Genomic DNA, 16745 nt, shown 5'->3' with positions numbered 1-16745 from the left:
TTAGAGTTAGAACAAAACTTATTAACCAAAAGTTGATACTTCATAGATGGTATTAACTAATTTAAAGAAAATTTTGAAATTGGGCTCCAGGTTCAGGTACTGCAGGCCTCCAGGTGGATCCTGGACAGGTAAAAATTGAATTTTTTTACTTTAAAAGTTAGAACAAAACTTATTTAACAAAAGTTGATACTTTATGGATGGTATTAACTAATTTAAAGCAAATTTTGAAATTGGGCTCCCGGTTTAGGTACTACAGGCCTCCAGGTAGATCCTGGACAGGTAAAAATTGAATTTTTTTAGTTTTAAAGTTAGAACAAAACTTATTTAACAAAAGTTGATACTTTATGGATGGTAGGAACTAATTTGACAAAAATTTTAAAATCGGGCTTCAGGTTCAGGTACTGCAGGCCTCCAGGTGGATCCTGGACAGATAAAAACTGAAAATTTTTCCTAATAAAGTTAGAACAAAACTTGATTTCGTCTTTTTCTTCAAATTAGGTAATACTAGCTAAAAAGTAACAACTTTTGTTAAATAAATTTTTTCCTAACTTAAATAGTAAATAATTTCCGTTTTTACCTGTTCAGGATCCACCTTGATCCTACCAGTACCTTACCTGGGGCCCGATTTTAAAATTTTCTTCAAATTAGTTAATACCATCTATAAAGAAACCACTTTTGTTAAATAAGTTTTGTTCTAACTTTTAAAGTAAAAAATTCAATTTTTACCTGTCCTGGATTTACCTGGAGGCCTGCAGAACCTGATCCTGGAGCCCGATTTCAAAATTTTCTTTAAATTAGATAATACCATCTATAAAGAAGCTACTTTTGTTTAATAAGTTTTGTTCTAACTTTTAAAGTAAAAATTTTCAATTTTTACCCGTCCAGGATCTACCTAGATGCCTGCAGTACCTGAACCTGGAGCCCAATTTCAAAATTTTCTTTAAATTAGTTAATACCATCCATAAAGTATCAACTTTTGTTAAATAAGTTTTATTCTAACTTTAATAGAAAAAATTTCAGTTTTTACCTGTCCAGGATCCATCTGGAGGCCTGCAGTACCTTGACCTGGAAGCCCGATTTTAAAATTTTCTTCAAATTAGTTCCTACCATCCATAAAGAAGCCACTTTTGTTAAATAAGTTTTGTTCTAACCTTTAAAGTAAAAAAAATCAATTTTTACCTGTCCAGGATCCACCTGGAGGCCTGCAGTACCTGAACCTGGAGCCCGATTTCAAAATTTTCTTCAAATTAGTTAATACCATCTATAAAGAAGCTACTTTTGTTAAATAAGTTTTGTTCTTACTTGAAATTTTTTTTTTACTTGTCCAGAATCCACCTGGAGGCCTGGAGTACCGGAACCTGGAGGCCGAATCCAAATTTTTTTTAAAAATAGGAAAACTACATCCCAAAAGGAAACTTTTTTGTCAAATAACCTATCCTCTCACTCCAAAGACAAAGCCTATAATCACTGTTTACGCAAAAGTGTCAGAACTTCCCCCCCCCCCCTTGAATAGAAACTTTGAAGACAAATCTTGAATAGTTTGAATAATTCAACTTCTGGTACACCATTCTTGTCCAAACTGGTTCCCGTGAAATCTAAATGTAACTTACAAATATTATAATGATACAGAACAAAAAATGGATCATGGAAAGAAAACGAAGTTGCCGGTTTCATCGTATTTTTTCACAGCAGCTTTTGAAGGGTTATTTTAGGTTAGGTTAATTAAATGTCAATGATTGCCCCGCAGGGTTAGAAAATATGCCCCGCAGGGCTAGAGCCCCCCAAAGGGGCTAGAAATAGGAGAAAGGCTACTGTGAAAAAACGACGAAACCGGAAACTTCGTTTTCTTTCCATGATCCCAAAAAATGATACATTTTACTTAATTTTTAAAGATAATACACTAATTATAACACCATGCTCGGAAATTCCGTACACCAAAATGAAAAATCCGTACAATCCGTACATTTTTTTAGCACTTTTTTAAAAATCCGTACATTTCCGTACATTTCCGTACATCCGTACATTGTGGCCACCCTGTATCTTGGACCCCCCCCCCCCCATTCTATATAATCAACTTATTTTAAAATAAGGCAAGGTGGGTTTTTGGATCTGTGCTCGACTATGAACTTTAAGAGAAACCGCAAATAAAACATATATGGCGCCTCTATGATTGGCAAATGTTTGCCATTAATAACTTACCCCTTTAACAAAATCTCTCCTTTCAGCGGCCACAGCATCTTTGTCTTGGCCACCCTGTATCACTGGTGCTTCTAAAACAATTAACAGATAAAATCCAGGGTTCTAAAGGGATAAGACAATGAACAATAATTATATGATAATCAAAATTACCCCTTCTCAAAATTAGAATTTTTAGTTAAAACTTTTAGACACTAAAGTTTAAAAGTTGTGAAACAATCAGAATTTAAGTACCAAAATTTGGATCTACTGCAGTTCGCGGTAAAATATTGCTGGTAACGAATATTGCCAAAAATCTATGAATTTTAAAGGCTACTAGCTGCCAAACGGCTGAACGTACAGATCATACCCACACACCATTTTAAACGGTATAAGAAGCCCTACAAATAATCTGGAATAGGCAAGATCCAATGATGTACAGGGAAAGCTTCACTAAGGAAAAAACGCGTAAAATAGGCCTTTTTCGCGCATTTCTCTACACTGCGAGAAAATTATGCATTATTGATTTATGGCTATTCCAGATTATTTGTAGGCCTTCTTATGCCGCTTAAAACAGTGTGCGGGCATGATCTGTACGTTAAGCCGTTTGCCAGCTAGCAGCCTTTAAAATTCATAGATTTTTGGCAATATTCGTTACCAGCAATATTTTACCGTGAACTGCAGTAGATCCCAAATTTTTTAGGCTAACGAATAAGATAAGGTGGTTTTAAAACTTTGGGTACCAGTGTAATTCTCATCCAGAGTAATGACCAACCGATTTTTACCTACTTTTAAAGAAGTTTTTGTTTTAGGTACCTAATATATATTTAAAAGTTAAATATTTTGTCATACATAAGCTGTTCAATAATTAGTGACAAATGGTTAGAAAGAAAAAATTGAAGAGTAGATCTGTGCAAATTATAACAAGGATGACAACTATAATTAGCGAAGCTCAAAAATTATTGATGGACATCCGGAAAAAAATAACTATAGAGCAGTGTCATAAAAAATAAACATTAAACTTGGTAAAGTAAATCACGAGAACTTTTTAAAAAAAAATATACATAATGATCTTTTGAAGCATTGCAGACCGAAAGACAGAGAAAGTGACAATTTTCGCCCACTTAGAAGCATTTTTTGGGGTATATACTTAAATTTTTGTTGTCGGGTATTTAAAAAGCTCTCGATTGCCGTATTAACCATCTAAATTAGGGACTTAGAACCTATCAAATATCTGAAAATTTCCGCCTTCTATCTTGAAAAGGAGCCGAAAAAATCACATTTCACCCATAGCCTTACGGACTGACTGACAGACGGAAGAACAGATACACAAAGTGAATTATAGAATAGCTTCGCTACTATTATTTTTTATTTCTAATATGCATCCTTTTTATTCATTAATAAGGAATGCATATGAATGTACAATATTAATAATTCCAACATAAATACCATAAACACACATATATAAGTATAATCATGTTTTTAATCATATAATATTTGTGTTGGTTTAAAGGTTTTATAACCAACAAACACTAGTTTAAATACTAGAGTTCATTAGTGACAATAAATTCTTAGTTTTTCTTACCATAAGGTCGTTGGCAAGTTTTGCATATCAAAAACACCAAAATAAAATCAAGAAATATCAACATTTTCACCGATTTTTCACATTTAGTTTCATAGATTTTTTTATTGCAAAATAATATTTGTTCAATTTTTAAAAAAGAAGGATCAAAACCTATATTTATTATTTATAACATTAACCATAACCATTTAGAAATTTAGAAACTCAAGACAGGTTTCCCCTTTCCTAATATATCCAAATTTACTTTCAATCTAAATGCTAATTCAAGAGAATTTTTGAAAACCGATTTGTTAAGCTGTAAGAAACTTATTTTAAAAGATCTTTTGAAAACTAAAAACAATAAAAATGTGTAAGATTAAGAATGAATGTTTACATTGATGATCTAGTTATTGATAACATATGATCTTTTTCTTGTTAGTTACAAGCAGAAACAGGAATATTTATATACAGATTTTAATTGACTTGAAATCAAATAAAATAGTTGGATGGGTGTCTCTTGGTCTGTCTGTACAAAAATAACTTGGCAACTGCTGGGCCGGTTTTTTTGTTGTTGTTGGGGGGGGGGGGGGGGGGCAGGTTTTAGCTTTTTTGAAGGGAAGAGAAGTGACCAAAGAAACTACTTAGCCTTCAAAATTTTTATTCTTTCTTCTTTTAAACAAAAAATTAAAAGGAGAGGGATGTGGGGAAAAGGCAGAGCCACTAGTAATACGTATTTTAGTGGAGCTTTTGTCATTATCTGTCTTTGTCATAGATCGCACTGCAATTTTATGTACACTAATATAAGGAAGGACACAAGTAAGAAAAATAAAATTACTTTTAATCATATTATGATGAAATATTATGTACCTACTTTAAAAGCATATAAATAAAAAAGTAAAGTATAACAAGAGGATATAAAAAAGGTATAAGGTTTTTTTTTAAAACAAAAATATGTATAGGTAACTCATTATTATTCCAGTTTTCCACTTTTTTTTCAGAAATGTTTATAAGTTGAAGTAAAGGGTTAACGTGAAAAAAGGATTATTTATCGCAGAATCTAAAAAATAGAATCATTCATCTTTACCTTTTAAATATTAGTGAAAAAAATACCTAGTTATATTACTAGAAAGGTTTCATTCTTAAATATGAACAAGTCAATTATAGTTCAAATAAATCTCATTAATTGCACGTACTAAGTTGGTTTGATAGAACAAGAGCATTAACATCCAAAAGTCTTATGGTAGAGATCAAGACGGTAGAAATTAAAATTTAAGGATAAATAATATTAACCCTTACAGATCGGGCCCCAATTCCCACCTTAATAGATCGGGGGGGGGGGGGGGGGGCTCAAAGAGCCCCCCCTCTATCTCGGCTCCTGGGACAGATAAAGACGTAAAATTTTTTTCTGGTGGTTCATGTGTATTTTTAGAGAAAATTACTTTTTCTAGTCATAGCAGTCAGACCGCTCCTTAGCCGCTTTTTAGCGGCCAGCCGCTAAATTTTAAAACAGCTGTAGAGCGGCCAATTTTGCAGCTAGGATGACCAAATTTTAGGACGAACTTTTATTTTTCATAACAAAAAAAAATACTTTTTCTGATCATCGCCGAAAAACGGCAAATAACGGAAACCGCCATTTTCGGCGGTTACGGCGGTAAAACAGCGGTTGGCGGCGCAAATTAATATTTTTATCTGTTAATTATTGCTCAAGGTTTTACCAAAAAAAAGTTTAGGTCTCTAGCTGTAATAATAGAAGCCACGATATTCATGATTCGGTCAGGGAGCGGTCAAACGGTCATAACACCACTTTTCTCAGATGGTCATTGATATCTAAGTATTCACCAACAAATTTTTAGGTTTCTACCTTATACACAAAAGTCATAATGTAGAAATTAAGATTTATTTAGAATTTTTTCTAATTTTTTTTTCTACCCAACCGACTTTGACCGGACACCACGACCGACACAGACCAGATATCCTAATAAAATCAACTCTTGCCGACGTATAATTACTAAACTTAAAAAGTCATGAAGTTACAGCTCTCCATCTTACCTACAAAAAAATGAGATTGAAAAAACTAGAAGGGGGGCTTTTTGAGCCCCCCCCCCCCCCCCCCCCGATCTGTAAGGAGAATCATATCTGTCAAGACAGTCAGACAGACAGTGAGACAGACAGACAGACAGACAGACATTCCATTACTTTTTTAAGGACAAATATGTTTAACAATTAAGGTAAGAGTTTTTAACAAACAAAATTAGCCAGAGAATAACTACAAACAAAAACAGTTAAAGCAGAAGGTCATTTATTTTCTATTATACTGTTGTGTACATAAAATTATATGGAATATAAGAACTTTTAATTTTATTAATTTTTCAGTGGAAAATTAAAGGATTGTCTTTAAATAAAAACAGATATTTATTCTAACCATGATCTAGATACCAAAGGGAGATTTTAGACATAAGAATTAGGGGATAGATTGATTTAATACATTTCCCATTCCTAGAAAAACTTGGCATAAAACTTTTAAAGCAAAGAATTTTTATTCAATTGCCGTGGTTATTTATGTTTCCCTTTATTTTAGATATATTATTGAACAAGCGTCACGAATGCTATAAATAATTTATTAGAAAATTCTATTTTTATAAAGAAAAAACCATGTTTCAGATACCTATGTTTTATTTTGTTTCATAATTGTCCTCGTGGCTTTTTGCTTAATTGATTATTTTCCTGGTTAAATCCTCAACTTTGTAGGATAAGACTATATGACACCAAAAATCGATTAAAATCCCAAATAATGATCAAAATTACCCCGTCTATAGTTGAAAATCAGCAGTTGATAAGTTTGGACACTACTAGTTGACACCAACCATTTAAAATTTAATTTAAAAAATTAGGTTACAATTTAATTTACAGTCCAAGGTCCCATTTCTCCCTGAAAATGATAAACTCCTTATATTTTTAAAAGCGAAGCTTTTCTATAATTAGGGTCGGTCCGTCCGAGACATATAGCTTTTTTCGTTAATTTAGACATGTTAGTATTGTCATATCGGTTTCAAAATTTGCGTGGTGATTCCTGTAGTAGTTAGGTGCGATTTAGAAAGTGTAGCAACTCTATAATCATTACCAGAATGTCCGTACGTCCATTTTAAACATGTTGATTTTTCTAGTTTTTAACAACAAATTTTTATGTCATCTAATTATACTTTTGATCTGATTTTTGGTATATTGATTCCTGGGACAACAAAGTACAATATTATAAGCGAAGCAACTCTATAATCAAGTCCTAAAAATGTAAGTATGTCCATAAACATTATCCTGTATCAAGCAGTTTTTCAAAAAATTTAGTTACAATTTTTCTTCGAATCTTATACTTTTATAATCTGATTATTCAGTTCTGACACTATACAAGTGTTAATGTCTGTTTGTCCTACCGTTTCAGTGCTTCGCTTTTATGGATGTTGTTATCCTTGTTAAATTATTTTCTGTGGACTATTATTTGTGCTTTATCTATGGTCTATAGTCTATGGTCAAAATTCAGTCACTTTTAGGTTTTCTATATTGTATGTGTGTATCATTATATCCTGTACAAAAAATACCAAACAATTTAATGTACATTTAATACAAACTTTACTTAAAGACAAAACTAAATCATTAAGAGTCGCTTTTATAAATATAGAAAGGAAAAGTTTTTTAAATAAAAAAAAGAATGGAAACTTTTTATGGATATAAAAATATTATCATGTATCTTTTATATAAAAAAACCAGGAAGTTTGTTTGTCTGTGTGTGTAGTAAGATCTCACTAACCGCTGAACCGAATTGTTCACAAACTATCAGTAGCTTAGAATATATCTTACAAATGGCAGAACTTGTGGATAATCTTTTTAATAAAGCTTTCAATGGTTCAATAATATTATTTTCTCATTTGATATATTTTTATTTCAAATGTTCATCATGTTTTACTATTTCTTGTTTAATATAAAAACCTTTTCCTTCATTGCTTTAAAAAGATTTATTAAGTATAAATCGTACTTATTAATCAATCATTTAATAATAAAATATGTAATTAAATGTATAAATTGTAGACTTGTCATTATTTATTAATTTTAATCAAAATATATTTTTGGAGGATTAAATTTTTCAATTAACAAAACTATAATATTATCATTAGACTTCTGAAAGAGTACTTAAATGGAAAAAACCTAAATTAATTTTAATGTTTATTATTTAATTCCTTGAAATCGGTAAAAATATAAGAAACACCAATTATTCAAAATTATAACTAAATAAGGGGGGGGAGGGGGGTAATTAAATCATCTCGTAATCAATGCACAAATGGCACTTGGAATCCGAATTTCGTTATGCCATCATAGTCTTGGCCTCTACCAGCCGCATGAAATAATGGTAATTGGTATCATTTAACATGAAATAAAGCAAAAATACGTATTTTTGTTTAATTTAGGGAAAATAGACCTACAAAGCATCATTCATTCATGCCAAGTTTCATAACGAAATTCAGATTCTAGGTGCCATTTGCGCATTAATTACGAGATGGTTGCTTTACCACCCCCCCACCCCCACCCTTCTCATTAAAGTTATTTTTTTATTATCAAATTAATATCAGTTTTTGTGGTTTAATTACTTAAAATTGTCTGAATTAATTTGATAGATTTCCTATTAAAGTCAGACAAAACCGAATAAGTTAAAAATAGAAAAAAATTACTATATATACATTTCATTTGTATATAAATATTTAATAGAATATTTTATTTTATTTATTATAACATTTCATATTAATGTATTGTTGATGGAAAAATATACTAAAATCTGCAATTTTTATACCTTTATTCTATATAAAATTAATTTATTGTTTAAAAAATTGTTTTAAGAATAAGAAAATATCTACTTAAATTTTATAACAGTGTATTAACAAATTTCTTTAAAATTGAACAAATAGAAATGGTTTGGGTTAAGCTATTTTTATCCTTATAAATCAAAAACGTAACTGTATGTCTGTCTGTTTGTCCGTGTGTACTGAAGGACCTTACTAACCGTTGAACCGATATGGTTCTCCTTTACAGTGTGGCTTCTTTTAGGTCCTGAGAAGGTTTATAGCTATTTTATTGAAGGGTACCACCACCCATCACCTCTAAAACAGATTCGCCCACGATTTTTTTTTTAACTTTATGAAACTAAAATAAAAATTTTGGGGGTGTCGAATTCAAGTCCCCATCACCTCAAGTGCTCCTAGAGGCCTCTAGGAGCGTAGCCGCAAGTATTTTAAAAATTGAACAAATAGATATGGTTTGGGTTAAGATATTTATCCTAATAAAACTGTAACTGAATGTCTCTGTGTATGTGTGTCCGTCTGTTTGTCCGTGTGTACCGAAGGACCTTGCTAACCGTTGAACCGATATGGTTCTCCTTTACATTGTAGCATCTCATAGGTCCTGGGGGAGGGTACCATCACCCTCTCAAGAGAAATCGCTCCTTTAAAAATATGAGCTACTCCAAGATGTAAAAAAAAATAAAAATGGGGTGGAGACGACTTTCCTACACACCTCTAATGCCCCTAGAGGCCTATAGTGAATTAGACATAGAATGTTAATTGAAGAAAGCTGTCTTTAAAACAAAAACAAATAGCAAGCTTGGTTTAGCATAAAAATTCCCTTACATTAGCTCTAAATTCTACAAGATTGACGGACAAAAAATCCCCAAAGCACTCTTTCTAACCTATATTATCCCCAACAAGATGAATTATCCTGAACTTTCTAGCGGAGCCAGTTAACCAATAATAAAGTTCATACATAGAATCAAACCATCCTAAATTATTTATTATAAAATGTGTCTGTCTGTTATGATCTATTATAAATTATATATTCTTTGACAATTAGAAACTATTTTTCTTATAGGTGTAAAAGTCACAGGATGTCTGTCTATCAGCGAAAGATCTCTTTAACCGCTGACCCATCTTTGAGCTTCTTATGGGTCCAGGGTTGGGTTTCAACATTATACCTCCACCCTCCCAAGATAAATCACCCTCATTTTGACATGATAGAACCATCCGACAAGTTGATGTTTGAAATAACACATAAAATGAATGTTGTCATCCTTGGTTATAAACAGACTGAACACAAAAAAATCCTATAATGCAATGTAAAGTTTATCTGAACCACAAACTTTTATTAGGGTTTGTTTTTGTTTGATTATTACTTTATCCAACTCCTACAAGATGATTCAAGGTTTTTTTTTACATCGAGAAGACACCCAGAATTTAGTTAGGGCATTGGTTTTTCCACTTTTTTAATTGAAGCCTCCAAACCCTTTGTGTAATTGTTTATCTGACGAGAAGAAAATATTAAGTTTAACCAATAATCAAGGAAGTGGACTATTATAATAAGATTTTGTATTTTCATTATTACTTGATGGTTTAATCGCCCGAAAAATGAAAAACATAAATTGAAAATTTAAATAAATTGATCACCCCCTATGCACTTCCAAGTGCCCCTCGAGGCCTTTGGGGGGCCGTAATCGATGGTAGTAAAACAATAGTAAAGTAAGTAGTGAGGATTTTTGATTGTCAGATATTTGGTTAGGGAAGCTTTAAATAGGCAATGGGATAGTTTTAGGCTATATTATATTTTTAAAATTAAGGCTTATGATGGTTTTAAGCTATGTTCTTGTCCCCTAGATGCTAGGCCACTACCGCTAGTATATAAAAATCTTTTTTAATATAGAAGAAATCGAAAGTGTCAATTTCTTTCTATAAATTGAATTATCCTATTTTCTCAATTATATATTGTATTAATGTCAAATCTAGCACAATTGTTCTGATTTTTTTTATACATTTTTTTTGCTTAATAATTACAAGGATTATTTTGCTCTATTAAAAGTTGTCAGTCATTAACGTAATTCACATTTTTAAAATATAACTTGTTTTTTGTATATTACAAAATTACATATGTTAATAAATATAACTTTTTTCAGAGTTGTGTTACTGTTACATCGTGTTACTTTTAAATAAGGATAATGTACCAAAAGGAATGTACCAAAATTCAAATTATTGATTGATTAGTTTAGACACAACTCGCTTGGAAAAAGTTATCTAATAAAAGATAACTTGGATATAAAACCAGTATAATTTACAGTCCAATGTCCCCTCCCTCCCTGGAAGTTTTAACTCTTTCATAACAGAGAATTTCATTGCTCATTAGACGCCAACTTTAATTTTTAATTATCATACTTCTGAAAATCTATAAAAGAATAATATAATAAGGTACCTTAAACAAACACCTAAAATACATTTTCAGTATATTCATGAAATTGAATTCTAACTTATTGTTGTGTTGGATATTCGGTATTAGAAATCAGCCGGATATCCGGTATCCGTCCAAATATATATCTTACCCAACCCTAATTCTAACTTTTAACCTTTTTGTTCTAATAGAATGTTACTTACCCCCTAACTTCTGTTCTGGTATAGCAATCCCATTATTGTTTAAATCTAAACTCTTCTGAGAACTTGTACTCACAACTTTGTCCTGCGCCCACAATTACAAAATTACTTGAGTTTGTATCAAAACAGTTGCTGAATATTCCAGCCCTTTGATTGCATGACCTTTTTTTCCAGCATGGCTTAAAAATTGATTTTTTTCCGCTGGATTAGAACTGGTTCTGAGCCATACTAAAAAATCATGTATCGTATCATATTATACTTAAAATTTTCTACGAATAATAAAATAAAATCTTGAAGTTAATACCAGTTTTGTTGACCTGAGCCTTCTGATAAAAAATAAGAAAATTGAGAGATGTGAAAAAAGGTGGAATATTTAGAAAGTGACAAAATCTTATTTTAATGCTTATGCTTGTTTTAATGAAAACTTAAGTAATTTCCTTATTTGGATACATATTTGGTTTGGCCAACACTTGCGTTTCTTGATTTTTCCTGAAATATAAATTGATTAGGTAGGTGAAGGTTATTTTTTGTTTTAATGACAAGTGTTCTTGTGTTAAGGAATAAGAAATAGGCTCTAAGATATGTTAATTGAACAAAAGATAAAAGTATTATATTTAGACCATAATTTACTATTTAATTCAAGAAAAGACTTGATAGTCATATTCAGACTTTGGCCTAGATATTCAGACCTCTTATTATGACCCTACTTGGGTTCTTAAGAGTAAAATAACAATAAACAATAAACAATGCTTATAATCCCAGCTTAATTATGGCAGGTGTTCTGCTCTACTTTGAAACATAACAAGAAAAAATAATTCTCTTATATGCACTTATAGGGCCAATTACAGGTATTAAAAAAGTCTCTGGTCTTTTCATTATACATTTACTACATTTGCTTATTATGAATTTTTATATTTCATCAAAAATGTTTTTTGTTTACTTCTTGTATTTTTATCATATACTTGTATTTACATTATTTACATTTACTAAGCTTAATTTCAATTTAAATCAACTCTACCTACCTATTAAAAGACACATTCATGAGCAAAACTTTAAATTAAGAGAAACTACTTGAAAATTCTCAACCATGATATACTACGTTATGATGCATCTAATAAATTATTCCATCTTCAATTAAGTTAAACTTTCATACGTGCAGATACAACTTTCAAGCTTAACAATTCAAATAAAAATAAAAAGACTTAACCAAAACTTAATATATACCTACCTACCTAATAAAAAATAGGAAATGTATTAAACACTTAATTTACATTATTCATTTAGAATTACATGTATTGAGACAAAATGAAATAATGACAAGTGTTTACATTAATAACTTTTAATGGAAATTGTATGTTTAAGTAATAAAACGATTCTCCTATTTATGCAGTTTTCATTGCTGTTGAGTTTTTACTTTATTTGATAAATGCAGTGGGAGTGTTAGGGCAATTTTTCCGCCTATTAAAATTAGGACTAATAAGCAGGGCGACCACCGCCTTTTTTATATTAATATTGAAAATAACGTACTACAAAAAAATTACAATGAACACAATAACGTACATTTTTTGAAAGAATAACGTACAATAACGTACCATAAAACACATATACATCTATAATACAAAGTGGTACGATGTCTGTCTGTCTGAAGCTTAAGATCTCAGTAACCACTGAACCGATTGGGCTCTACTCTTCAGGGAATATACCTACTGGTCCTGGGATGGTTTTAAGCTATTTTCTTAGGGGGTGGGACACCCCCAACCCCCCTCAAAAAAAATAAAAATAACCTCCCTAAAAATATTTTTTTTTTTAAACTGAAACCAAAAAAGGAAAGTTTGACTACCCCGCCTTCCCCCCCTCTAAAAAAAATATAATTTCCTCCCCCCCCAATTTTTTTTTTACTTTTTCTTTATAAATTTTAGTAACACCTCTTTATTAAACCTATTGAGGCAAAGCCCTTAGAGGCTAGGGGCAAAGCCGCTAGTATATCTATAATATAAAGTAGAACGATGTCTTTCCTCTAGTATTTATAGAAAGTAGTATATATTATATCAACTTTTGGATTCAAATTAAGGAAAAAGACCTTTAAGTATAAAATATCAACATCATATTCTACATTTTGATCTGAAAAAAAATCACAGTTGTTTAAATTTATCATTTACATAATTTATATCATGTAAAAATATGGGAAGAGATAATTGAAAGTTTATGTAAATTACATTAAATCTTTAAATGGCGCGCGAAGCGCGCCGGAAATTAATCCGACCCCCTGAAATCTATTTTGGGTGTTAACTACCCCCCCTTAATTACCTCCCCTAAATAAATTTCCCCAATTTATTATGTAAATACTACCAACTAATAATGAGGTTTATATTCATTCATTTAAGTACGATTAAATATTCTAGCATCTTCGCCCCTAGCCTCTAGGGGCATCGCCAAAAGAGGTATTATAAAGTTTTTTTTAAGGGAGTTTCCCCACCTCAATTGTTAGGTATATTTTACAAAAAGAAAAACTTTTTGGAGGGAGGGATTCTTTGCCTAAAACCACAACAGGACCAGTAGGTATATTACCTGAAGAGTAGAACCCAATTGGTTCAGCGGTTACCGAGATCTTAAGCTTGAGAAAGAGGGATAGATAGACAGACATCATTCTACTTTGTACTATAGAAAGAAGTATCTCATTCCTATAAGTACAAGAAAACATAAATATCAACTAAAAATTATCTACAAAAAATTATGAACAAATATCATACTCAGTTTAACTTCGAATATGTCCTGATAAGGTTTGTAATTGGTTTAGAGGAATTTTTTTATATTTACTAAAATGCTTGATTGAGTTAATTTTTTTTTATTTTATGGAAGCTTCACTATGACGTCATAAATCCCAGGATAAATTGGTAAAATGGCGCGCGAAGCGCGAAGAAATTTTTTTTGTAGTTTTTATGAAATACAAATACATTAATGATTACTAATACTAATCATACATTACAGAAAAACGTACAATAACGTATGCTGAAATGTTCATATTGTACACAAAAATCAATAACGAACAAAAACGTACCAAAAAACCTAAAAGTGGTGTTCAATATGAACATATTGAACATAACGTACATAGTGGTCACCCTGAATAAGAGAAAGATATGCAATGGATTTTAGGATTGTTACCAATCCTCATACAGCGGTAAAAGGATGTCTTCCTGTCTGTAGCTTCAGATCTCGCAAGTTGGACCAATATGGATCTCCTTTACAGTGAAGCTTCTTAAAGGTCCAGAGAAGGTATATATAACTATTTTTGGGTAGGGTACGCACCATCCAAACATAAAGCGCTATTAGTAAAATATATCTCCTAATAACTAAAATTAAAGTAAAGAATGAACTTACCCCCCCCCCCTTTCCTCAAGTACCACTGATTTCCAATAAAGTACATTTCATAACCTTTAGCTGGTACCTATAGGTTTTGTATTGGAGTAAGACACTTGAGAAGAAGAGGTTAAATAACTGTATCTAACCATCCCAATGACCTTGTGCAGACTCTAAATTGGGTCTTTGAAAATCACCAATGGTGTCGGGAATATCAACACAGCCAAGTAGCAGGAACAATTTGCTAGAAGACGAAAAAGGTCATTGGAAAAGGGAGGGAAGTAGTTATCTGTATATACATCTATACTAGGTATAGATCTGTTGGTTATGTAATATTGGGATAAGTGATTGCTATGAACTTAACTTTGTGGGAAAGTGAGTTGTATATTTGAATGTTGTATCGTATCGTATTATCAACAAACTTAATAAAGAGTGCTTTAGAGCAGCTATGCTATGTAGGTATAATAAAACAAAATCTTACCTAATTTTTTCTATTTCTTCGTCTAACTCAATTTGAGCTTGAAAATTTTCTAACTCCGCCACTCTGTGCATTTTTTTTTATTGATACTCGTGATTAAGTAATGGCCTTTAGGTTATTTAAACATTTAATCAGTTCAAAAAAACAAACCCTCCCTTCCAAGCCTTTGCAGGTGCCCAATACCTGAATGGCCCTATACCTACCTATTTTCTAACCTTTATTAAGCATAACCAATGGCTAGTTAGTAACAACTACAGACCAAGTGAAGCAGAGTAAGTCAATTTTCTGGTTTGGCATACTCTGCTTTACTAGGAATATTGGCATATTCTGCTTTTCTTGGAATATTGGCACACTCTGCTTTACTTGGAATATTGGCTTACTCTGCTTTACTTGGAATATTTATGTATAAAGTTGTGTCTTAAAATGTTAAATTTATCTTCTTTTTTATTCATTTAGTCATACAGGCTGCATTGTTTGATAAAATATTGAAATATTGGCATTCTCTGCTTTACTTCATAAAATATTGGCATACTATGCTTTACTTTGTAAAATATTTGCATTCTCTGCTTTACTTGACAAAATATTGGCATACTTTGCTTTACTTGTTTTGTTTTGCACACTCTGCTAGACTTGATCCCCCACACACTAAACCAATGGAGTTCAAATTTCTGCATTTTATTGAATCTTCACATAGGTCTAGGAATGTATTTGTGCTATTCCCTTATAGAAATATGTCTTGGGAAGGTTTTAGGCTATTTTATATCTATTTAAAAGGTAGGAAAAATAGTCTGACACGGATGGACAGACATACACACGGAAAGATCTTAAATGTAGAAAAACTTTGCGTTTGAATATAAAAGCCTAAATATAAAATGTCCAAATGTAAAGATTGACTTATAGTGTCAACTGTCAACATTAATCAATTTACCAACACAAAAATAAAAGGAAAAAAATAAAAGTGCACTTTTATTTTTTTATTTCAGTGGTATATTAGAACAAAAAAATACCTATAGGTCCAATGGAGTGCCTTTCCTCAAAGTACCGAGTGGAACACAGAAATACCCCCTACCCAGTTATGAAATATAATAAGAGAGGGGGGGGGGGGGGTATTTAATTTTTTTTTTACTTTATGTCAGGTTAAAAAGCTAGGGCACTGGAATAAATGCCATGGCTAATATTTCTTAATACAGAATTATATTCTACTGCTTTTAGTTCATTTTACGACTTCATTTTGATTATAGTTACTTCGCTACTTTTTAATTTACTTAAGTATACAAAATTTCTCTAGACTGTCTGTCTGTATGTTCCACAATTTTCAAAGAAGTTTTATATCAAATGTTATTTGGAATATATGTATTAATAAACGAATACATACACTTGTTAAACAGAGTAACCTCGCAGTATAAAATATTTATCTGTAGAGATGTTTTCTTGTTTCTTGTTGATTACCATGACACATCAAGTATTTTTACAAACAAAAAATTGTATTTTGTCATTCGGCAACATTCTGCTTCCATAACTCTTCTACAATTAGGTTGTGTCCGTTAGGTAACAAATAACTTATATGTTTTACTTGTGTGCTTAAACACTTGTCGCCTAATACTTTAACACTTACGCTCCTAGAGAACTGACAGGGGCACTTGAGGTGGGAATGAGTATTTTACGCCCTCCCCCCCAAATTTTTCATTTTTAAAAAGAAAAAAAATACAATCCTTCCCCAAAA

The 16745-nt window shown here is 31.4% G+C and overlaps 1 protein-coding gene across 2 annotated transcripts in view; it reads right to left on the bottom strand.

Annotated features, from left to right (window-relative positions):
• The window catches only part of LOC145335025 (mannosyl-oligosaccharide 1,2-alpha-mannosidase IA-like), a 33260-nt gene that overhangs the window by 16174 nt on the left and 341 nt on the right, over window positions 1–16745 (bottom strand). For both annotated transcript variants that reach the window (XM_080180700.1, XM_080180701.1), the window contains exons 2-5: window positions 15026–15094; window positions 11627–11676; window positions 11191–11274; window positions 2200–2270 (exon numbers count right to left, since the gene is read on the bottom strand). In XM_080180700.1, coding sequence (XP_080036826.1) covers window positions 2200–2270; window positions 11191–11274; window positions 11627–11676; window positions 15026–15094 — 274 coding nt within the window. The remainder of the gene's footprint in view (window positions 1–2199; window positions 2271–11190; window positions 11275–11626; window positions 11677–15025; window positions 15095–16745) is intronic.

This window comes from Acartia tonsa, chromosome 13 (assembly GCF_053477335.1).
Source record: "Acartia tonsa isolate MP-2025a chromosome 13, ASM5347733v1, whole genome shotgun sequence".
Classification (NCBI taxonomy): Eukaryota; Metazoa; Arthropoda; class Copepoda; order Calanoida; family Acartiidae; genus Acartia; species Acartia tonsa.
Note: the sequence above shows the minus strand (reverse complement) of the source record. Positions and strands in the feature narration are given on the sequence as shown.